Raw genomic sequence first — 23,711 nt, forward strand, 5'->3', positions numbered from 1 at the left:
GGTCCTGGAAGCTGAAGAGTGTGCAGGAAGCCAGGACCCAAAGTCCAAAGTAAAGAAATAGACTGGAGCTCCTCCGAAGAAAACATAAACAATCTTTCTTCATTTTCTCTTTAAACCGTTATGGTGATAATCCTCCCCGGGTGGGTCTTCCACACCCAGGTCTATGCTGAGTCAATTTAACCATGTATTACTCAAGTTGACACAACCAATCAACTATCACGACCTCCAACACAATCCTCTAATCTACTTTTTAAAAAGAATCACTTAAGGATTAGTTTACATCCCAACATAAGAAATGGTATATAAAAGTGTTACTAATGAAATTTAGAGATTCCTTAATCATTGTAACTCAATAATATTTTTTTGTACCAGGGATCAAACTCACAACTTCACTCTTGCCAAGCAGGTGCTTATGCTGCTGAGCTCAATCCCTGGCAAACTCAATAATTTTTAAGTTTTAATTACTACAGCATTGTAATCAATGTTAGGAATCATTGATAAACTCTTATCTGGATAGTGTTCACAGTAATATCTGACCCACAACAGCAAATCCAAACATAGATCCATTTAGTACAGCAAAGAACTAAAAATCAGTATGTGCCCACCACTTACAACTCAGTGAACACTTATGGAGCAGGGACATGAGGATAGTATAGTACAAGTAATTCTCCCACTTGGAAAGAGAAAGTTGGGAAACCCAGCAGTTACATATCCATAGCAATGATGAATTTCTGGAGGCATGGTGAAGACATCTTGTCAAATGTATATAACTAACTCAGTTTGCTCAATATTCAAGATAGATAAACTTCCTACCCTACTATAATGTGCAAAAGAAGTTAACAGGCTGGTCAACCTATCTCCATTGTTAGTTTTTTTTACTTAGGATCTCACTCACAACTCTGCACTTTACCAGGCAGGTGCTGTATCACTAAGCTGTATCTCTGTCCCCTATCTCCATTATTATAAATTATTAAATGTTTGACTTTCCCAAAACATTTATGTCCTATGAAATTTTCACTGTATCTACCTCAAATGATTACCAAAATGTTTGGCACATAAGGAATGTTCAGTAAATATTTGATGAGTAGTATAACCATTATAGTCCAATTGGCCACTGTACTTTTGAATATAAATTAATAAATAGGAATCTTGAGGTATGTACCAGTCTTTAGCAAATTTGTCTTAGTTACTTTTCTCCTTAGAGACAAAATACCCAACACCCAAAGGTAAAGTAGGAAAAGTCTATTTGGCTTATAATGCATGGAGGTTCTAGTCTACAAGGTGGCTACAAAGCAGAGTGACACATGACAAAGGGGCACCACAGAGGAGAAATAGTTCACTGCATGCGGAAAACAGCAAAGCAATAAGGGACAACCACAGCTTTCTGTCCTGTATGGTTTTTTTTTTTTTTTTTTTTTTTTTTTGGTCTTTTTCGTTTTTACCGGTACCAGGGATTGAACTCACGACTGCCTGCTTCCAAGGCAGGCGCTTATGCCACTGAGCTAAATCCCCAGCCCCAGGGTAATCCTTAACTTCAGTGCCCTTAATCCTACCATTGCACCATGAATCAATTCCAACCTCATACTCTAAATCCAGACACCTGTGAAAAAGCCCCACTTAAGACGACATACAACTTTGGAGGGACATCCAAACACAAGCCATAACAGTGAGGATGGATTACTGGTCAAGACTACTTGGCATCCTTCAGTATCCTGACTTACATAGCCATACTGCATACACTAGGCACATAGACCCACTGGATTCTCTTAACTATAATGGTACCAACAGTTTTGATGATTGTTTTAACTTCAGAAGCACAGAACTGAATACTGGATTATTTAATCATGGACCTTAGTGTGTGGCATATTTTAATCATTGTCTAACCATAGCCCTCGTATTTTATGAATTTATTTTTAATGATGTAATAAATACCATAAAACCATCACCCAACCAAGACTTGAACATTACTAGTAACATAGCAACTATTGGCCACGGTTCTATCCTGCCCACATCTTCTGCCCACCTAATAGCATAACAGTAACCACTAGCCACAATTTTGCTTCTCATTCTCTAAGTTTGTACATTCAGACACATGTATTCAACGTGGTGTTTTAAAAAGTGATTGTACAGTACAGGCCTGACAAATACTATCTCTGGGAGGTTATCAAGGTCAGCAGTCAGGAATCATGTTGCTACTATCTGTCTTAGTCACTTCCTTGTTGCTGGTACAAAATACTCAACATTCACAATATAAAGGTGAAGTTTATTTTGGCTCACAGTTCCAGACATTTCCGTGTATGGTTGACTGGCTCCAAGGCTCTATGGGCATGGTGGAGGGGCCCAAGCAGAGAAAGCTGTCTCAGATTGCTACAGCCAGCAGAAACACCATGACACCCAGGATTTGGAGATTGATTTAACATCAGGCAGGCACTGATAGAGAATCAGTTGTCCCTCAAAATGTCAGGCTCCAAAGGCTCAGAGAGAGGTTTATGGAGGTGTAGAGGTAAAGCACTTGGCTGTCTTTGACAATTGGCTGTTCTTGCAATACACATCATAGTGACCAGCTATGCAGCACAGTGACTGGCCATTTCTAAAAAACAGAAGCAACCAGAACTGCAACAGGGACTGTCACTTGCACAACTGAAGTATACTGGCTGGGTGGGATTTTCTGCTGCAAGATGATGGCAGCTAGGAAGCAGAAAACAAAAGGAAGGACCAGGGAAACAGACTAGTCAGATCTAACCACTTCACATACATTTACATATTCATCAATGGAAGAATCTGATGAGTATAGTGCCTCCATGACCCAATCACCTTCCACATACACGAGAAGTTTGGGGGACATTTTAGGTCTAAACTACAAACCTGTAAGATCTAAACCTTGAGAGAATATAAATAAAATAGCACTTTATACCTCGTGCTCTTCCTCCCCAAACCGCACACCTCCAACCTAGATAAACAACAAATTCTAGTTGAGGGGCACCCTATTATACAACTCCCCAGTACTCATCAGACTGAGTTATCAGAAACTGAGTTATCAACAGACATTGACACAGTCAAGAGAAACTGAAGGAGATGTAACATGCCATACTAGATGGGCCTATAACAAATTTAACATATACCAATATTGGTTAATTAATTATAAAAAATACCATGATGGTAAAACATCAATACTATAATAAAGAAACTGGATTGAGGCATATAGAAATTATCTGTGTACAATCTTTCTGTAAATCTGTAAAAGATTATTTAAAAATATCAAGTTCAAAATGTTTTAAAAATTGTGAGATAATTAAGTACTCTTTTTAAAAACAGCATTAATCAGTCTTACTAATGTTGGTTTCAATCACCTTTGAAGAAACGTGACCCTTCTGCCTCTTTCCAAATAAAGCTGTTTATATTAATCTTATCATGGTAGAATATATGGAAAATAGATTTTGCTTGATGAATTCAGGGGTAACAAAAAGTTCATCATACATTTTACAACTTGAGCTTTACAAAAATTTACATTTAATCAAATGTTTAAAACGCGAGACACATTTTCCTGGTCAAATTTTCCCTTTATAAAATTACTATGTTTTTGATACATAATACATACATTTGTAGTGGGGCATTGATATAAACAGTGGTCAATTCCTTGGCCATCATAGTGAGCTGATTAAATTTTTAAAAAGCAAAAGACATTCACAATGAAAACACTGCAAAACTATATTATGAAAAATTTGGCTGTTTTAAATTCAAAACATACACACAATTTAAATTTATTTCAAACCATCGTTTTTAAGCCAGAAGCTAACTTTGGTCCTTTACATGTGCCCTTAAACCCAGAAAGACAAAGGAGAAGAACAGGGAAAGATGTTAAACTGAGGAGAGCAGAAGGTAAAAAGATCTTAAGTCTGAAAGGGAGTTTATTTCCAAAAGTAAAATGAGGCTACTATACTACAGATGAAAAAGAGATGGGAATTTTGGTTCTCCAAATTCTAGAAACAAAAACATGCCCCACTACCTACAGGGTGGGAAGAACATGTCTGCAGCAGTTAATCAACACAAATGGGCAGTCATCTCATGCTTCAAGCTGGTGAGAACTGAGTCCACAGCTGGGCAGCAGCCAATGGATTCTGACTCCATCAAAGTGTGCTACCTACCTAAAAAAGAAAGCATAATCACACAGGAAAGCAGCAGAAATACTGACAGCATTGAGGAGGGTGTAAATTTCTAATATGAAGAAATAGGAGAGAAACAGTTTCTTTGTATTATCAGTCAAATGTTAAAACTAGCTGGGTTACTATTTCTATAGCACAGCCAGGACTTAAGTTTGATACAGTATTTTGAATTTGTGTAAGAAATCCTGTTGCAAAAACACTATACATTCATTTCTTTAAAAAGAAGAAAACTGTATGACCTTTTTAAAGTTTAAAAACAAAAATTTTCGTGTATTGTCAAGCATTAAAACTGGTATTTTTTTTACTGCATTAAGAACTTCAAACTTTTGTTTCTCCTCTCCTTCCCTACTAGTGCTTACAAACTAGTGCATACTTCCTTACCTTTTATACCTATTCAAATATGTATGAGTGCATTTTTGCATCATTTTTTAAGATGCATGCATTGGAAATACTTGAGAAAAAGCTGTATGGTATACCAAAGTCTCAATGATTTCCATATTGACAGGTATCTATTTATTTGTAGTTTTTGCAACTGGAAATGCACAACAATCTCTACATATATATTGTATGCTACCCAATTTTACTTGTAACACTCAAAAACCTCATTAGTTCATAATAAATGTTGGTTTCCAGCTCATTCCAATGTTCAATGCAAGTCATGCTATTCTTGTGGCGAACTGCCTCCAACAGTAATTCAAGGACCCATCTTTTGATTATTATAGAGCTCTTCATTTCTAAAGACAGGAGAGAGCTTGGCAGATGACAAGATATGATTAATGGCTGAGGCTGGCTATGGCTTAATACATCTCTACCAAGATCTCACTGACTTGAACTGAGTCCTGTAGTTCTACTCCAACTGCAAAGACATCTGGAATTGCCTGCTTAAAAGAAATGGATAGGGGCTGGGGATTTAGCTCAGCGGCATAAGCGCCTGCCTTGCAAGCAGGCAGTCGTGAGTTCGATCCCTGGTACCGATAAAAACGAAAAAGACCAAAAAAAAAAGAAAGAAATGGATACCATTAGACAATACATGCTGTATGTCTTTACATATTCATGCTTTTATTTTGAAAAATACACTGCTGGACTAAAACTTCTAGACTATGAAATTTCAATGTCTGCAACTGCTTTGCAAAAAAACCAAAGTATTTCCTGTTTGTACCGACAGAGGAAGAATGTTTAGTAACACTCTTGCTCTTCTGAATCTCCCCTGTAGCTAAACTATGGAAATTAAATCGGCCAAATTCCTGTGCCTAGAAGTTCTAGGGTAACTTACAATAATGTGAAACACTTATGGGAGATTTAAAGGTGAAGAAAGTGAGCTGCATTTACCTCATTTAACACACTTCAGAGGCACAAGTGGCAAACATGGTATACACAGGGGCTTCCAAGTGATGTTCTGATTTGTGCTACAAATACCAGATTCACAGCAGTGGACTCCCACAATTAATAGAAGGCATTGTTAGTGTAATTTAAGAGGGCAATCATCAATCTTAAACTGATTCCAAAGGTTTGAGAAAAGCCTCTTCTTCTTTATAAGTGAATGTTAAAGTTAAATGTATAGTGACTGCAATCAAACACAATTTTTTCTGGCATATATATTTATGCATATATGACTATAAAGTTCTTTTAAAACTGGGTTATATTACGTTATTATTCTAATAAATACATAAAACTGAATTGTGGATTAACTAAGGGTCATCTTGTTAACACTCAGCTATCTCAATCAGCACAGAGCTGGGTGTGGAAGGCCATTATAAGAACTGTGGTCAATAGAGGAGAAAATGGTGTGCTGCTGATTCTCCTGGAGAAGCTTGTATTGCTAGTTTCCTGATATGAATTGAGCTATTCTATCTTGGGAGCTAGGGTGCGGTAGCAAAGCACTTCGGGGATGCTCTGCTGTTTACTTTGCAAGCAATCTTAATAGTTCCTGTTTCCACCAACAGAGTAAGAACGCTTAGCAACATTCTTGCCCTTCTAAATCTCCCCTCTCTAAATGCTACAGTATGGAAATTAGTTTAAGCACCGCTTCCTGGCTCTGATATGGATCCTCTATTCTGCTGGCAGACTCTCTATCTTCCATCACTTACCTTTGGGCCTTCCCAGTGCAAATCCTTGATGAGACATTGTCATGGGCTCTAAACCTTCAGGTGGACTTGGGGAGAACATTGTCAAAGGCTCTAGGTCTTCAGCTGGATTTATGTAGCATTTTGCTGTGAGATCCAAGCTGGTTTCTTTGGGTCTCCAGTGCATGGACAGACTTAGTCCGGCATCTTACTTTTTAGGTGAGTGATATTATAAATTATGTATCCTGTATTAAATGCATTCCCTAGAAAACCCAACTACAACAACTGTCTTCAAAATCAATCATACAGTTGAATGTTTTTTATTAAGACATAATTCACACATAAAATACACCATTTAAAGTTGTTTAGTTCAGTCATTTAGGGCACATTCACAAAATTGTGCATCAATCACTAATTCCTGCTTATCTGATTTTTAAATTATTTTTTAAAAGTGGAAAAATGGAAGTGCAGTTCTTTGTAGAAGGTAAAGCCCATCATTTTAAAATGATAGCATTTATTAATCCAAGTAACCAGTTTTCACACAGTTTCAATAACAGCAGCAATTTCCTTGAACTGTCTGTAGAAATTCTAGAAAGAAAAAGGAAAAACATTAATTTTGCTTTTTGAGGATAAAGTTCTTTATATTGACCAGGTGCTATGTATTTTTATACCCCACTGTTTTCATGCTACATCCTTAACTTCTGAAAGTTGCTATGAGAAACAAAGAGGTGCTATTTGGTACTATGAACAAAAATAGTACTGCAGGACCAGGTAATAAGCACATGAGTAAACTTTTTCAAGCACATGAGAAAATTTATTTTTAACATAACAGCAGAATCACCAGTTCTGGACATTGTAAGCTACATGAAAGAATTCACACTGGAGAGAAACCATATGTATGTGAGCAATGTGGGAAAGCTTTTAAAACACAGAGAGATTGTAAGAAACATGAAAGAATTCACACTGGAGAGAAACTCTATGTATGTAAGTAATGTGGGAAAGGTTTTACCAATTCTGGACATTGTAAGCAACATGAAAGAATTCACACTGAAGAGAAAACATATATGTAAGCAATGTGGGAAAGCTTTTCCACACATGGATATTGTAAGAAACATGAAAGAATTCACACTGGAGAGAAACCATATGTATGTAAGCAATGTGGGAAAGCTTTTACCACATGGGGAGATTGTAAGATACATGAAAGTATTCACACTGGAGAGAAACCATATGTATGTAAGCAATGTGGGAAAGCTTTTAGCACATGGGAAGATTGTAAGAAACATGAAAGAATTCACACTGGAGAGAAACTCTATATATGTAAGTAATGTGGGAAAGCTTTTAAAATGCAGTGAGATTGTAAGAAATATGAAAGAATGCACACTGTATGTAAGCAATGTGGGAAAGTTTTTACCCTACATGGCCATTGTAAGCAACATGAAAGTTCACACTCAAGATAAATCTAGTGTATATAAGAGTCGTGAGAATGGTTTGCACACACGTACATATTGCATAATGCATGTAACTCTTCACACTGGGCAGAAAACTTATATATGTAAGGAATGTGGGGAAGGTTTCAGCAGAAATGCTCAATGTCCAATACATTATAAAATTTACACTGTTGAGAAACCCTGTGTATGGGAAGAATGTGGGAAAGTTTTCACCACACATGGATATTGTAAAATACGTCAAATGACTTCACACTGGTGAGAAACCCTATTTATATAACAGTGTGGCAAATCTTTTACCACATACAGTCATTGCAAAACACATGAAAGAATTCACACTGGGAAGAACCACTGGCTATGTAAGAGAGTGGAGACACTTTCAGCAGCCAGATTGTAAGTGAAATACATGAAAAAACTCACACAAGAGATAAATCCTATGTGTTATGGGAATACTCCCATCATACTTGATCATTGTTACATATCTGAAAGAGCTCACTGGGCAGAGATCCTATGTGGATTAACAATGTGAGAAATATGGCAATCCATGTTTCTTGTTAAATACATAGAAAAAGTCACTGTTCAGACAGTTTAGATCTAAGTTTACTTTCAAAATCGCAAGGAGACCTAAGAAATAATCAATACAGAAGTTAGATGTCAATATTTCTTCACAAATATTCCAGAAATGACAAATCTGAGGTGGTGGAGCTCTACTCAAGTGCACATGTTGTATGATTTTCAGTTAATCACTTGTACCTCTCTAGATTTTTTAAAGTGTCTTTGTGCTTCAACATGGCATCTTGTAATTAAACATGTTAAACTGAAATGGACTTTTCACTTTCAAGTATGAATAGTGTCTATGTACTTAATAATTTTTCTTTAAAACTTAAATTGTATATTTTTTGGTGAATTGTAATGTTGTTTATTTAAAGAGAAAAAAGAAAAAGTATAGAAATAATACAGAATTTCAGAAAAATAAACAATAAGAAATCAAAAAAAAAAAAAAAAAAAAAACCAAAACATAACAGCAGAAGTCAAGTGTTTACTACCACCTGTAACTTCAGCACTCTAGGAGGCCAAGGCAGGTGGATAGCAAGTTGAGCTGATCTTGAGCAAGTCAGTCTCAGTGAGACCCCATCTCAAAATTATAAAAAATGTGCTGGTGATACAGCTCAGTTTGAAAGCCTTGGGTTCAACCCCCAGTCGAAACAAACAAAGGCAACAGAAGAATAGAATAGTGCCTATCAGAAACTCAGAATAGGAAAATGGGGAAATGTTGGTCAAAAGGTACAAACTTTCAGCTATAAAAGTTCCAAGAATCGAAGAACAGTATGGTGATTGTAATTAACAGTGTATTGCTTATTTGAAATTGCTGAATGCTGGGCATGGTGGCACACGCTTGTAATCCCAGCACTCTGGAGGCTGAGGCAGGAAAATCTTTCAAGTTCAAGACCAGCCTGGGCTACAATGTGAGCTGAAGGCCAGCCTGAACTATATATAGCAAGAGACTGTCTCACAAAAGACTAAATAAATTTAATAAAATAAATTTCTGAACGATTTTTAAGTGTCCTTATCTCACACATGTTAACTATGTGTGATAATAGATGTATTAGTTTGATGTAGTAATCATAACATATACTTTCATATAATCATCTCATTGTACACTTTGAAAGTATAGAATTTTTGTCAATTACACCTCAATAAGGCTGGGGAAAATAAGACTGTCCATGTCTATTTTTTCCTACAAGAAAAAACTTTTTCTAGAGGTGGAAATCAGAAAGCATGAATACTGCACAGAAAGGTAAGAATTAGACTAGCAGCTTTAAATGTAAAAAAAAAAAAGAACTGAAACCCATATCCTGTTTATAAAGTGATTTAGCAAGTAAAGGCTATTTATATATTACAACATACTATGTTTATTCCTTTTTCCTGGAGTTCTAATTCCTTCCAGAAAAACCTAATCAACATTAGTATTATTTTTGTGGTCATTATTTTTGTTTTAAAGATGTTTTAAAATAAAGAAATCAAAGGGAAAGAAATCCCTTAAAATGTGGCATTCAAATACTGATTTATTATAGTGGTATATGAGTGGTATAGTTAATATAGTGGTATATGAGAGGCTTTTTTTTCATTTTTTAATTTATTTTATTATTATTTTTTTTATTGGTACCTGGGATCGAACTCACGACTGCCCGCTTGCAAGGCAGGCGCTTACGCCGCTGAGCTAAATCCCCAGCTCCCGAGAGGCTTTTTTTTAAAAAAAGGGAGCTGAATTATGTTTTCAGTTAAGTTTTACAATTAACTAGCTTTTTATTTTCATTTTATTCATGACGTTTCCATTTATTAGAACACTCAACTTCTCTCTGAGTACTAACTGACGCTAAGAATTCCTTTCTACTCAGACTGAGAGGTTTAAAACTAACAACAAAATCTGTTAAATTAGTTAATAACAGCACACTTTCTGGGATGTACATTCAAAAGAAAATCCAATTTACTCCCTACTTTTTTTACTTTTCTTGATTACAAAAAAGTGGTAAAATCATAGTATAAGTGAAAGAGTTGCTGGCCCAGACCAAACACTGTAACCAGGAAAGGCTGCAGCTAAGTTAGAAACTCCTGCCTCCCCCCGCCCCCTATAGACTTGACTGTAACCCTATAGCCGCTCCCTAGGAACCTGCTTTCTGGCGCTAAACCTGTGTGCCAATGAAATACCGGTACATCTCTAATGGCCTTAGGGCACTGCCCTAAGCTTAGGCCATTTATATTCCCCCACGCCACGTGTCCCAGAGAGAGAGATCGCCAGAGAGAGAGAGAGATCCCCGAATTCTAGCAGCCAGCACGCCAGTCTCCTCTCCTCGTGTTAACCACGGCCTGGGTGCAGTGGAGAGGCTGCGCCCGGGCCGGCAGAGGGGGACCTCTCCTGGCATTCCCGAAATAAAGTCACCACTGCCCACTACTTTCACGGCCATCCACTCCATTCCTCCCACGGACTTCTTCCTCCTCGGACCTCCACCTCTCTCTCTCCCTCTCTTCCTTTTCTCCTCCTCTCCCTTCTCTCAGACCTAACAATAAGTAACTCTAAATATGAACTACTGAGTTGTTTAAATCTCTAACTAATAAAACAAACAGGTAGAGTTGCTCTGATCTGCAGTTTGTAAACAGTATTTAGAAAACATTGTCAACATTACTGAAAGAAAAGATTCAGTTAGGTGATCTGTGTTGATTACACCTAAAGGAAAAATAGGTTAAATGCAATATTCTGCCAGAGAAGATGAAAATATTCTCACAGACAACTGTTAATGCAAACACACACCACAGTACACAAATTCTTACTGTACTGAAAATAAAACAAATTTAGATTTTTTGTGCGTACAAACACATATAAAACACAATCATCTGCAAGTACAAATAACAAATATTTTCCTTTGAAAAGATTTTATGCAGTTTTCCTAGAAGTATTAAAAGTATACTAAAATTCAATGAGTTAAACTACAAACCTGAAACTGTGGAACTGTCATTTCAAAAGATATGTTCTTTACTTGACCTGAATGATCTGCCACTTTTAGCATCACTGTGACATAAGGATATTTAAGAGATCTGCAACTGTCCGAGCTCACAGCCATACCCAGTTTCCACTGAAAATCTATAAGCTTTAATAAAACAGTACAAAACAAAACGTTAGTAGTTTCATTGCCTTGAATGCAAATACGTATTTGACTTTACTGCTCTTACACTTGACTTTAGTTCATTCCTGGTCATGATAAAGAAAATATCTCCACTTAATTTATATATGCGTGTATATTTAATAGAGAGTCAGATATATAATGAAGTAGAAGGGTGACTACTGTTTTTAACAGGCTTAAATTTTGCTCTGGCACTTCAGAGGACTCCAAATGCTTTGGAATGTCCCTTATCTCACCTTCCTGTTCACATGTCTTTCCCCATTCCACAACCCAAGTACTGGAACAGAAGATGGGTTAAGTGATAGTCATAATTGGTTGAGGCACAGGAAAGAACCATTCTAGTTTCTTTACTCACCATGGACCTCAAGCTCAACCTTTATATTAGCCGAAGGTGGTTTTAGATTTCATCACTCTTCATGATGCATGCATGTCAGGTGATGTGTTACACAGTTTACATGCATTAAATGCCTCCCTGAATTGTCATCACATTATAGGTTATTATTTCCATTTTGTAGATGACAAATCTCAATGTCAGAGTTAAGGTAATATGCACAAGGTCACACATTTCTGGAATGCGAATAAAAGCCAAAGTCTGTTTAACTCCAAAGAACATAAGGTTACTTCAATACTTCTCAGTTTCTGTGAGTGATTGTTCATTGCTGCCTTGGCATAAAACAGGATTTGATAAATGCAGCTCTTCTAAAACGTAAGACTGTAGGTACAAGAATTCTCTCTTATTTCCAAAACTTAAGGAGGTATCTGGTACACAGCAGGCACTTAAAAAAATACTTAGTGATTGAAAGATACCTTTTGGAAGGTATCTTCCAGTCGAAAATCAAACTGTTACCTTGTGATCTCATTTTTTGACAGGTTTAAGAATTGCTGATTTTTCAGTTTGTTCAATTTTTGTTAGGACAAAGCAAAAACTTCTAAATATCTTCTAACCTGGACCAGAAACTAGAAATTTACTGTTTTTTATAATTTTCTTCATAAATGTTTAAAACATCGTAGATTTATTAAAAGATAGATTGTAATTTATTTCTTAATGTTGTACAATCTTGTTTAAAATAATATATTTCAACTCTGTTTGAACTACAGAAAAACAATTCAAAATATTTACAGCAATTTTGTCAAATAAAACCATTATGGTGTGTCCTCATGCACTTTATTTATCAGATCTGGCATAATGCAATTTTTCACTCTTTCCAAAAAGCAGCGTGATCATAAAAGAAAAACACTTTCAGGACATCCAGGCAGCCATAAATAGCACAATGAAAGACAGAATTCCTTCAGAAGATAGCAAGAAAGATGGGATAAGTATTCCTGCAAAAAATGTTCTGAGGGAGATAAATGGCAATGTCTTTTACTTTAACAAATTTTAAAAATCTAAACATTCACTGTATTTTGTGATTGTACCCTGTAAGTAAACAGACAAAATGATTTATGAGTCTGAATAAAAATGCACTAATTCATGGAGCTTTGGGCAAAGTGGTTGACTGCTATCTGGGTTCCCCTTTCTCCCAGAATCCTCAAAGCAGCAGCAAGATGAGTTTGAAGACACATAGAAATCAATGGGCACCTCTCTCGGCCTCTGTATTCCTATTTTTATCTCAGTACTTTCTTACTCCTGACCTAAAATATATTTAGAAATTCTAGTTTTAAGTACCTAAAAATAGTTGCAGAAATTCTTTAAACTAGAAACTAAGATATACTTAATGAAGTGAAATTTTTAGTCATACCATAAAAAGTTTATTGTCTGCAAGGTTAAAAAGGTATACTCCATCTTTAAGACAACTTTTTTTAAAGAGCAAGAAAAGTCTGCAGTGCTATCTCTATAAATTTTAATAATTCCTTATATTTCCATTGCATTCAAAAATAATGTTTTCTCATCTTCTAATGAAAGGTAGACCTAATCAAGGAAAAACAATTTAGTCTGTACTTTTGGGGCTGGAGATGAAATTACAGTGGCAGTGACCATCTGCGGTCAAAAAGGTAATACAGTGTAATACAGGTAAAAAGTGTAATACAGTGATGAGGGCTGAAAGTCAAGGGCTCGCAGACACAGCTAATGAAACGTGAAAGCTAGAGAAGACTCACAATGGCATCTCTAGCTGAGAGGGGCGGGCCGGGTGCTGCCGGCCGCCGGAGTCTACTGGCGGTGATGTAGGGACAGGGCGGGGCGGTCTCTGACTCACCTGGCTGGTGACCTGAAATACAAGCAGAAAGCACAATTTAGGGAAAGAGTGAGAGCCCCAATGCCCTCTTTCCTTCTCCACTGGGACTCACCTCAGATTTAGCATCCAGCACAGGCTCCCTAGAGCCAGACCCCTCCATGGCACTAGTCCAGGGTCACTGCACGGACTTTAGCGGAGCCTCCGCCCGGACAAACGCTTCCGCTTCTGCTTCCATTTCCGGCCTCTGGTGGCCCGGCGCCCGCCACTAATGTGGGGGCAGAAAGAATACAAATAGCTTTGTGTACCTCAGATTTTGCCTCAATTATACATCAGTTCTAAAGCGATACTCAGTGCCAGTGAGAATAATGTAGGAGAAAAATCAGAAAGCTTGGAGGATACCTTGCGAAGAGAAGGAATAGTTAAATTCATTACGCTGCCTCCCCTATTTTAAACTGTGCAAGTGGCGCTTCCAGTTTGGAGGCCAAGGCTCTGCGCAAGCGCAAATGTGTGGCGCTAGGAATTGAGCGTTCTAGCAAATTTGAAAACGATTGGACAACCGCAGCTGCTCCTGGGGATTTTATCCTGCGAGGCAGATGCCTCTGAGAGCTATAGCTACAAACTGTCCTTACTGGGATTTACCTCACTGACCTAACTGTGTGTGGGGAGGAAGGGAAAGGAAATGCCTTGTCTCCGTTGACACTATCTTAACTCCAATCTTAAATCTAACGACGGCAATATCTTCTCAGCCTTTTCGCTTACTTACCTCCACTGCATTCCACACAGAATAGAGTGGCTTTTTGCACTGTCAACTTTTTATTTTGAAAAATCTGAAAATCTTTTCAGAGAAGTTGCAAATATAGCTAAATGAACATCTGTATTCCCTTCATAAAGATTGAAGAACTGTCTATAGACAGTTTACACTTTTTTTTCATTGTATTTTTTTTCATTTCATGTTACATACATGGTAACTAGGAAACTTCATTTCTTAATACTTGACTATGTATCCTATCCTCTAAGAACCGCTCCTAAATAGCCACAGATCAGGACACTTAACTGATAAAACACAACTATCTAATACTTAGTATAAATTAAAATTTACCATTCTTTTCTACAATACTCTTGACAATTCTCTGCCCTGCTTAAAACCCGAATCTAATCATGGTCTGTGGTTCAATTTCGTGATGGTATCTCCTTAGTCCCTAGAGTTGCACTGGTGAGGTCTTAGCAAAAAGATTCCCCTCACTTGGGGCTCCAGACTCAGGGCATCTGGATGACAGTGGGGTTACATTTTTAGACTCATTCAGATAGTTGGCAGAATTCAGGTCTGTGCAGTTTCTTTTTCCTTACCGGTTTTACATGCAGATTGTCAGCTTCTAGAGACCATCCATATCCTTCTCTTGTCCTCCCTACCTCCATTTTAAAAGCCAATGATGGCAGAGTACATCTTCCACTTGCTTTCCGATCTCTACTTCTGTATTGTTTTTCCTCTGCCTTCTTTTACCAAAACTCTGTTTTAACGGTTCAGATGGTCAGATGAGGTATACTCAAACAATCCAGAAAAACTTCCCTATGTTAAGATGCATGATTTTAATTACATTTGCAAAGTCCCTACAGAGAAGTCCCTGCATTATAGTGTTTTGTTGTAAAATCAGGCAAAAAGAATCTTTCAGGGTCGAGGAATTCTAGAATTCTGTCTAGCATGAACACCTTCCATAGAACTGTTGGAGAATTAGATTGGGCTGTGTAAAACACCTAGACCTGCCCCTGGGGCAGCAGTTGGGCATGTAGAATCTAGTCCTCAAAAAGCCACTCAAGGAGACTGAAGCTGTTTAAATGTACCAATTAGCTTGAAAACAGTTCTTGGACAAATCAAATGTTTTCTTGGCTATGGAAAGCTGATTAAAAGATACGATACTATTGTGTTGTGCATACAGTTGGTATGTGCACCCATCAGTTCTGTTTTTTTGTAAGGTCATTCATGTTAACTTTGTTGCTATTATACTTATGCTGTGCATGAAAGCGGGCATGCTCACACACACAGACAGACACACACACGCGCACACACACACACACACACACACACACACGGGATTTGTAAAAATGCACTAAAATGATGACATAGTTTTAAATTAATTTTTATGATTTCTATATTTTTATAAATCTTTTCAAAACTTTATCATTATTCAGTGTTAGTGCCTCTTTTCAAAAATCTGTCAATTGAATTTAAGAGTAGTAAGGTATCTGTGGCATTTAGAGAAATTTTTGCCAATTTTTAACTCTTGTTCTTATGTTCCTGATGGTCTTGTAACACATGTGATATTCGGCTTAAGTCCTCTATCTTTTTTTAAATTTTTTTTCTTTTAAAGAGATTAAGACAAAAGAGGACATGCAAAAGCAGATCATAACAGAACAATGTAAGCATTTCACCACATAGTAAGTACTTCACCACAAGACAACTTGATATGAACTGTAGCTACCATAATGTCTCTTTCCTTGAAGTAGCTGAACATACCTTCACATACAATAGTAACAAACATAACAAAATAGTATAAAACCATTCAAGAGAATGAAAGTATTACAGGGCATTCAGAACCAAATAACAGAAAACAAACAATGGCTACTATATCATATCATTTTCCATTAAAAATTTTGTTTACACTATCACACATAATAAAATCCAATAAGATACAACATGATAGAACCAATGCAAACAGAAACAAAAGCATGGTAGGACTTCAAAGAAAGATGATATTAAATCAGCAATGGCTATTATGTCTTGGTTTCTTCAAAATAGCTGTTCATACTATCACAGATAACAAAATCAAACAAATCAGAATAAAACCATTCCAACTAATGAATGTAAACATTATAAGGCTTCAAAGCAAGGTAATGGGGAATCATGATTACCATAAAATCTTATGTACTCTTACCATTTATTACACTAGGGAGACTATATGGTATTTATACATGTGAGTTTGATTTATTTTGCTTATTAGTATGGTCTCAAGCTGCGTCCATTTATTTAAAAATATCTCTATGTGATCATTATTTATAGCTGAGTAGTACTCCATTGTAAAAAATACCACAACTTTTTTATCCCTTCGTCAGTTGATGGACACTTAGGTTGTTTCCAAGAAATGGCTAATACAAATTGTGGTGCTATAAACATGGGTGCACATATACCACTGTGGTATGATGCTTTCAGTTTTTCTGGGAATATGCCTAGAAGTGGAATAGCTGGAACAAATGGGACTTCCAATCCCAGGTTTTTGAGAAATCTCCAGACTGACCTCCACAATGGTTGCACTAGTCTACACTCCCATCAACAGTGTAGGAGAGTTCCTTTTTCCCCACAGACTCTCCAGCATTTGTTGTTGTTGGTTTCCTTGATCCTGGCCATTCTTTCAGGAGTGAGATGGGATCTCAGGGTGGTTTTAATTTGCATTTCTCTAATGCCTAATGATTATGAACATTTTTTCATGTATTTATTTGCCATTTGTATTTCTTCATCTGAGAACTGTATTCATCTCAGATGTCCAGTTTTGGATTGGGTATTTGAAATTTGAGGGTCTGATTTTTTAAATTCCTTATATGTTTTAGACAGAAGTTCTTTGTCTGAGGGACACTTCACTAAGATTTTTTTTTCCCAGTTTGTGGGTTTTCTTTTCACTATGCTGGAGATTTCTTTTGACATGCAGAAACTTTTTAATAAGTCGTGATCCCAGTTATTGATTCTGGGAAGTATTTCCCACGTGGTTTGATTCCTATCAGTGAATACTCTACCTACCCCTATGTCTTTCCAACAGATTTAGTGATCTGTTTTAATATTCAGATCTTTTTTTTTGTCTTTTTCTTTTTTATCGGTAGCAGGGATCAAACTCACGACCACACACTTGCAAGGCAGGCACTTAGGCCACTGAGCTAAATCCCCAACCCCTAATATTCAGATCTTTGAGTCATTTAGATTTTAGTTTAGTACATGGTGATAGGCATGGGTCTAGTTTTAGTTTTCAGCATATAGAGAGCCAGTTTTTCCAGCACCATTTATTAAAGAGACTGTCATTCTTCCAGTGAACATGTTTGGGACCTTTATCAAAGATAAGGTGGTTGAGTGTGTTTGTAGTTGTGGTTGTATCTTCTAATCTATTCCATTGATCTTCAGATCTGTTTTTATTCCAGTACCATGTTGATTTTATTACAGTAGCTTGGTAGTATAACCTCAAGTCAGGGATTGTGATGCCTTGTGTCTTGTCTTTGCTACTTAGAATTGCCTTTACTATTCTAGGTCTCTTCTGGTTCCAGATACATTTTAAGAGTGATTTCTCTAGATGTATGAGGTATGTTGATGGTATTTTCATTTGGATTGGATTGAATCTGTATAACAGTTTTGGGAGAATGGCCATTTTCACAATATTTATTCTTCCTCTCCATGAACAGAGGATGTCTTTCCATTTTCTGAGATCATCTTCAAATTCTTTTTCAGGGTATTATAATTTTCCCTGTATAGATCTTTTACTTCTTTCATGAGATTAATTCCTAAGTATTTCATTTTTTTGGATGCTAGAGTGAAGGATATGGCTTCTCTTATTTCTCTCCCAGTGATTTTGTTCTTAGTGTATAGGGATGCTATTGAATTTTGAGTACTGATTTTGTATTCAGTTACATTGCTGAATTTATTTATTATATTTAGGAGTCTTTCAATGGAGTTTTGGGGCTCTTCTATGTAGAGTATCATGTCATCTGCAAATATTGATAATTTAACTTCCTCTTTTCCTAGCTTTACTCCTTTTATTTGTCTCTTTTGTTTAATTTCTCTGACTAGTATTTCCAGTACTATGTTTAATAGGAGCAGTTATAAGGGACATCTTTGTCTTGTGCCTGATTTTAAGGTAAAGGCCTTCAGTTTTTGGCCATTTAGTAGGATTCTGGCTGTTGGTTTGTTGGCCTTTATCATATTGAGATAAAGACCATCTATTTCAATTTTGTGTAAGATTCTTATCATGAATTAGTTTTGGACCTTATCAAAAGTTTTTCTGCATGTATTGAAATGATCATGTGATTCTTACTCTTAGCTTTATTGATATGGTGGATTAGATTTATTGATTTACATATGTTAAACCATCCCTGCATGCCTGGGATGAATCCCACTTGGTCATGGTGTATAATCTTCTTGATGATTTGCTGCATCCTGTTTGCCAATATTTTATTGAGGATTTTTGCATCTGTGTTCATTAGGGAGATTGGCCTGTAGTTGGGTTTTTCTCAGTTTTGGGTACTAGAGTAATATTTATTTCCAGGAATGACTTAGGAAGAATTGCTTCCTTTTTGATTTCATTGAAGAGTTTGAGGAGTATTGGCATTAAGTCTTCTTTGTATTTCTTGTAGAATTCTGCAGTGAATCCATCTGGGCATGGGCTCTTCTTTGTAGAGCCCATTACATTTTCAATTTGAGTTTTTCCTTTCCTTTTTTAGTAAGGTTCGCTAGGGGCTTATAAACTTCATTTATTCTTTCAAAGAACCAACTCTTTTTTTTTTTTTTTTGTCTTTTTTCTTTTTACCGGTACTGGGGATCAAACTCACGACTGCCTGCTTGCAAGGCAGGCTCTTATGCCGCTGAACTAAATCGCCAGCCCCCAGAACCAACTCTTTGATTCATTGATTCCTTGGATTGTTTTCTTAGTTTCCATTGGATTAATTTCTGCTCAGATTTTTATAATTTCCTCCCTTCTTTTGGCTTTGGGTATGACTTGCTCTTCTTTTTCTAGATGTTTGAAGCATAGCATCCGGTTGTTTATTTGTATGCATTCTGTTTTCCTGATGTGGAAACTCAGTGCAATAAATTCTCCGCTGAGGACCACTTTCATTGCATCCCACAGATTCTGGTAAGTTGTATTTGTGTTTTTGTTTGCTTGTAGGTATTGTTTAATTTCTTCTTTAATTTACCCTGTGAACCTCTGATTGATTGAGTGTATTATTCAATTTCCATGTGTTTGTAAGTTTTCTGCAGTTTCTTTTATCATTAATTTCTAGTTTCATGGTACTATGATCTGATAACATGCATGCAATAATTTCAACTCTTTTGAATTTACTTAAATATGTTCTATGGGCTAGTATCTGATCTATTTTAGAGAATGTCCCATGTACTGCTGAGAAGAAGGTATATTCTGATGTCGTTGGATGGAGCACTCTGTGTATGTCTATCAAGTCCATTTGTTCACAGATGTGATTCAGTTCTGTTATTTCTTTGCTGATTTTCTGTCTGGTTGATCTGTCCCTTGGTGTCAATGGTGTGTTAAGGTCTCCTGTTATAATGGTGTTATTGCTTATTTGATTTTTATTTCTCTTAATACTTGCTTTGTAGAGCTAGGTGCTCTGGAATTTGGTGCATATATATTTAAGTTTGTTATCTCTTCCTCTTGAAGTTTTCCCCTAACTACTAGGTAGTGACCTTCTTTATTTCTTCAGATCATTCTTGGTTTGAAGTTCGCATTGTCTGCAAATAGAATAGCTACCCCTGCTTTTTTGAGGGGTTCCTGTTGCATGAAGTACTGTTTTCCATCCTTTGACTTTTAGTGTATGAGTTTCCTTTTGGGATAAATGGGTTTCTTGTAGACAGCATATGGTTGGATATTGTTTCTTGATTCATTCTGCAAATCTGTTTCGTTTAATTGGTGAATTGAGACCATTTACATTAATGGTTATAACTGTTATATATTGATTTATTGTTGACATGTTGCCTTTCTGCTGTTGCATCTTTACCTTTCCATTCTGTTCAATTGTCTGTCTTGCTTAGTGGGTTTTTTCTATGTGTACCTAGACTGTCTTTCAGTATTCTTTGCAGGGTTGGCTTGGTGATCATAAAGTTCTTCAGCTATTCTTTGTCATGCAAGTGTCTTATTTCTCCATCCATTTTGAAGTTTTACAGGGTACATCAGTCTAGGTTGGAAATCATTTTCCTTTAGGATCTGAAATACTTCACTCCATGCTCTTATTGACTTTATTGTTTGTGCTGAGAAGTCTGCTGTAATTCTGATAGGTTTTCCTTTATAGATGATCTGTCTTTTCTAACAGCTTTTAATATTCTATTCTTATGTTGGATTTCTGGGATGGTGATTACTATATGTCTATGTCTAGTCTTATTTTGGTTGTGGATATTTAGAGTTCTATATGCTTCACTATTTTGAATGTCAGTTTCCATTCTCACGTTTGGGAAATTTTTAGCTGTTACTTCGGTAAATAGCTTCTTGATATCATTTGTGTTGTCCCTTTCTTTTTCATTTATCCCTATCAATTTTATGTTGTTTTTCTTTGCATTATCTTGCAGCTGTTGAATTGTTATTTCCTGATTCCTTGTTATTTTTAAACGATCTTTCCTTTTTGTTCACTAACTGCAATCTTGTCTTCAAGGTCTGAAATTCTATCTTCACATTCATTGAGCTGGTTTTGAAAACTCTCAATGGAATTTTTGATTTCCTGTGTTTCTCTTTGAATCAGCTTTATGTAATGTTTGTTTCTTATATTGTTCATCCATGGATTCTATCTTTTTGCTTTGTTCCTCTAATTTTTTAACTGTCTTCTTTAGATGTGTTTAGTATCTCTTTCATTACTTTAACATTTCTTCTTTTACCTGGGAGATTATTTCTAATTTGAATTCCTTTAAAGCTTCCTGGAGTTGCTTCTTTATTTCAGTTGCTATTGTTTCAGGTATTTCAGATGTATGGCATATATTTTCTTCTATGTACATGGCTCGTAGGCTTTCTTGGGATGGGCTGGAGGTTTGATATTGCATTTTGGTTTTTCATCTTGTCATTTTTCCTGTATTTCTGTGTTTCAAGTGATGTTTCAAAGCTTCCCTGGGGCATGTTGGGAATCGCCTCCTGTGCCCTCAGCTCCTGGACCTGAATAGAGGTTGCTGAGCATGGTCCAGTCAGGCCCACAGGACCTCCCGTGCCACCTCCAATGTTCTAGGAAGCTGGGCAGGCTCCTAAGCACTGTGGATTATGGTCCAAAGCTCTCTCTAGGCAAGCACTGATGCGCTGGAACTCACTTCATGTGCCTTCAGCTCCCCTAATTGAAGAAGGTCGCTGGGTGTGGCCCAGTTAGGCCCCAAAACCTGCAGAGCCCAGTCTAGTGTGGCTGGAAGCTGGGCAGGTCCTTGACCACTGGGAGCAATGATCTTAAACTCTTCTGAGGCACATGTTGGTGTCAAGTCCTCTATCTTTCAAGAGATTGAAACTTATATAAGCTTCACACTCAGAAAACATGGATTTTACAAATAGAGTTAAAGAGAATGCCAAAATTAAAAATAATAGGTATAACTTTTGCTTTACTTATATATTTCTATCTAGTGACATTTAGGAGGAAATTTATATCAGAAAATACAGAGTTCTATCATCTGCATAGAAAGAAGTCTACAGAACTGTTGCATGAACTCTGATTTCATGTCAAAAATGTAAAACAGAAAACAAAATCGGCATATACAACTCAAGATATAATTAAACATTTATGGTAGGGCTTTTTCCTGCTAAGTGATATAAATCCCACTCAAGCTAGCCTAAGCAAAATAGCAAAATCATTGTCTCACAGCTGTAGATTCTGAAATGCAAGTATGGAATCACCCACAGAACCAAGAGAATTATGTGAGTTGAATAGAAAAATGTTCCAATCTCCATTTCTCAGCTGTGGCCGGGTCTTAGTCTATTTGATCCATTCTCTTAGGCTTTTCCCTATTTTGTTGAGGGAGGTGTGCATGCATCTAGACCCATGACCACAAGCATCTTGGGATCATAGCATTATCACTCATGATTTGGGAGGAAAGAGGAAGCTGCCCTTCAATCTCAGTTCTCAGAGTAAGACTGATTAACTTGCCTCAGTCATGTTCACACCCTTAAATCAATACCAGGTCTAGGTCGTTCAATTGCTATTTTCACTCCATGACTTCTGGTATGTCTATAAGGACAGAATTATGAGACTGATAAAAGCACTAGCAGCAACAGGGTAAAAGGATTCTGTAAGAGACATGCTACTGAGGTGACACATCTTAGATGAAAAGATACTAAGGAAACAAAAACAGCAAATGCTCATTTAACATATTTCTATGTTACATTATACTGTCCTCTTCATAACATTCCTAAAACCTATGCATATTTTATATTGCATAGCACAGGGAAATTAATATTGTTAATCTGTTGACCTTAAAATGAGATGTTCCTAGATTACTCAAGTGAGCCCAATGTGATAATGAGTATCCATAAATATTGAAGATGAAGGCAGACTAATTAGAGTTAAGACAGTGTGTCAGAGTAATACCATGTGAGAAAGATTCAGCCAACCTTTGCTGGCTAAGGACATAGACTAAGACCAAAGGCCAAGGAATGCAGACAACTATCAAAAGAGCTGGAATAGGAAGGAAAATGGACTTAGCTACATTCTAGAAGGTCCACAGCTCAGTCAGCACTTTGATTGGAGCATACTGGGATCCATTTCAAAGCTCTGACTCAGATTGTCAGAAAATAATTTTGGGTTGTTTTAAACCACCAAAATTTGTGGTGATTTATTACACTAGCAATAAGAAACTAACACAGTAAATGATATAAATGAAGTGCTAGGAGATTCAGTTGTGTAGGCCCAAATCTAAATCTCTCACTACTTATCTCTTTTATTTGGCGATAGTTAGAATTCCTGAACATGAGCTTGTTGTCTGTAAATGTGGGTTATTCACACTAATATTTGTATTGTGAGTTTTAATTAGAGCATAAATACATACAGCACATATCAAAGTTCCTAAGCATATAGTAAGTGCTGAAAAATACCAACTACTCTCATCATCATGATATTGTCCTTAAAGATATGCTATCCAGATCATTTAAGGATGAGAAAACTGAAGTTCTTGAACTGAAGTTCAACAATACCAAGCAATATCACCTAGCTAACAGGTAAAACTTCAATCTGATTTAATTTACAGACTGCAATATAATTTCAAAGAACTCCAGAGGGATTCCATATTTCTGGAATGTCTGCTGAAATGAATGCTAGAATTCCTCACCTCCTTTCTGTTACTTTAGAGTTGTACGAGTACTCTAACTTGTTCAAGAATGTAAATGCTGATGTGTGTTTTGGTGACCAAGATAGAGGCAAGATGGTGATGGTAATCAATGGGCAGCAGTCAAGCAAAGTGTAGAACTTG

At 36.6% G+C, this 23,711-nt stretch overlaps 1 protein-coding gene across 4 annotated transcripts; it reads right to left on the minus strand.

Moving 5' to 3' along the window:
- Positions 1–1,892: 1,892 nt before the first annotated feature.
- Commd6 (COMM domain containing 6) lies at positions 1,893–14,015 on the minus strand. Of its 4 annotated transcripts, XM_063246853.1 has the most exons (5): positions 13,925–14,008; positions 13,638–13,790; positions 13,547–13,558; positions 11,166–11,318; positions 6,531–6,814 (listed from the first exon to the last, which is right to left on the minus strand). In XM_063246853.1, exons 2-5 carry the CDS (start codon positions 13,683–13,685, stop codon positions 6,764–6,766), a joined length of 264 nt encoding a protein of 87 aa, XP_063102923.1. In that variant the 5' UTR covers positions 13,686–13,790; positions 13,925–14,008; the 3' UTR covers positions 6,531–6,763. The 4 variants fall into 4 exon arrangements, 3 of the variants coding, with proteins under 3 accessions (XP_063102923.1, XP_063102924.1, XP_063102925.1); XR_010046853.1 differs by lacking the exons at positions 11,166–11,318; positions 13,925–14,008 and adding an exon at positions 1,893–4,141 and having other exon boundaries at positions 6,251–6,814; positions 13,449–13,558; positions 13,638–13,783; XM_063246854.1 differs by lacking the exon at positions 11,166–11,318 and having other exon boundaries at positions 13,449–13,558; positions 13,925–14,015.
- Positions 14,016–23,711: the final 9,696 nt, after the last annotated feature.

This window comes from Cavia porcellus, unplaced genomic scaffold (genome assembly GCF_034190915.1).
Source record: "Cavia porcellus strain 051 isolate PalLab524CR breed Dunkin Hartley unplaced genomic scaffold, mCavPor4.1 scaffold_4, whole genome shotgun sequence".
Lineage (NCBI taxonomy): Eukaryota > Metazoa > Chordata > Mammalia > Rodentia > Caviidae > Cavia > Cavia porcellus.

What these genes read in the sequence shown, in the direction of transcription:
- Commd6 (XM_063246853.1), bottom strand. Translation starts at nt 13,685, where the DNA reads ATGGAGGGGTCTGGCTCTAGGGAGCCTGTGCTGGATGCTAAATCTGAG. An exon ending in TGACAGTTCCACAGTTTCAG is followed by an intron (nt 6,815 to 11,165) that starts GTTTGTAGTTTA and finishes TTTTCTTTCTAG; the next exon opens with AATTTCTACAGACAGTTCAA.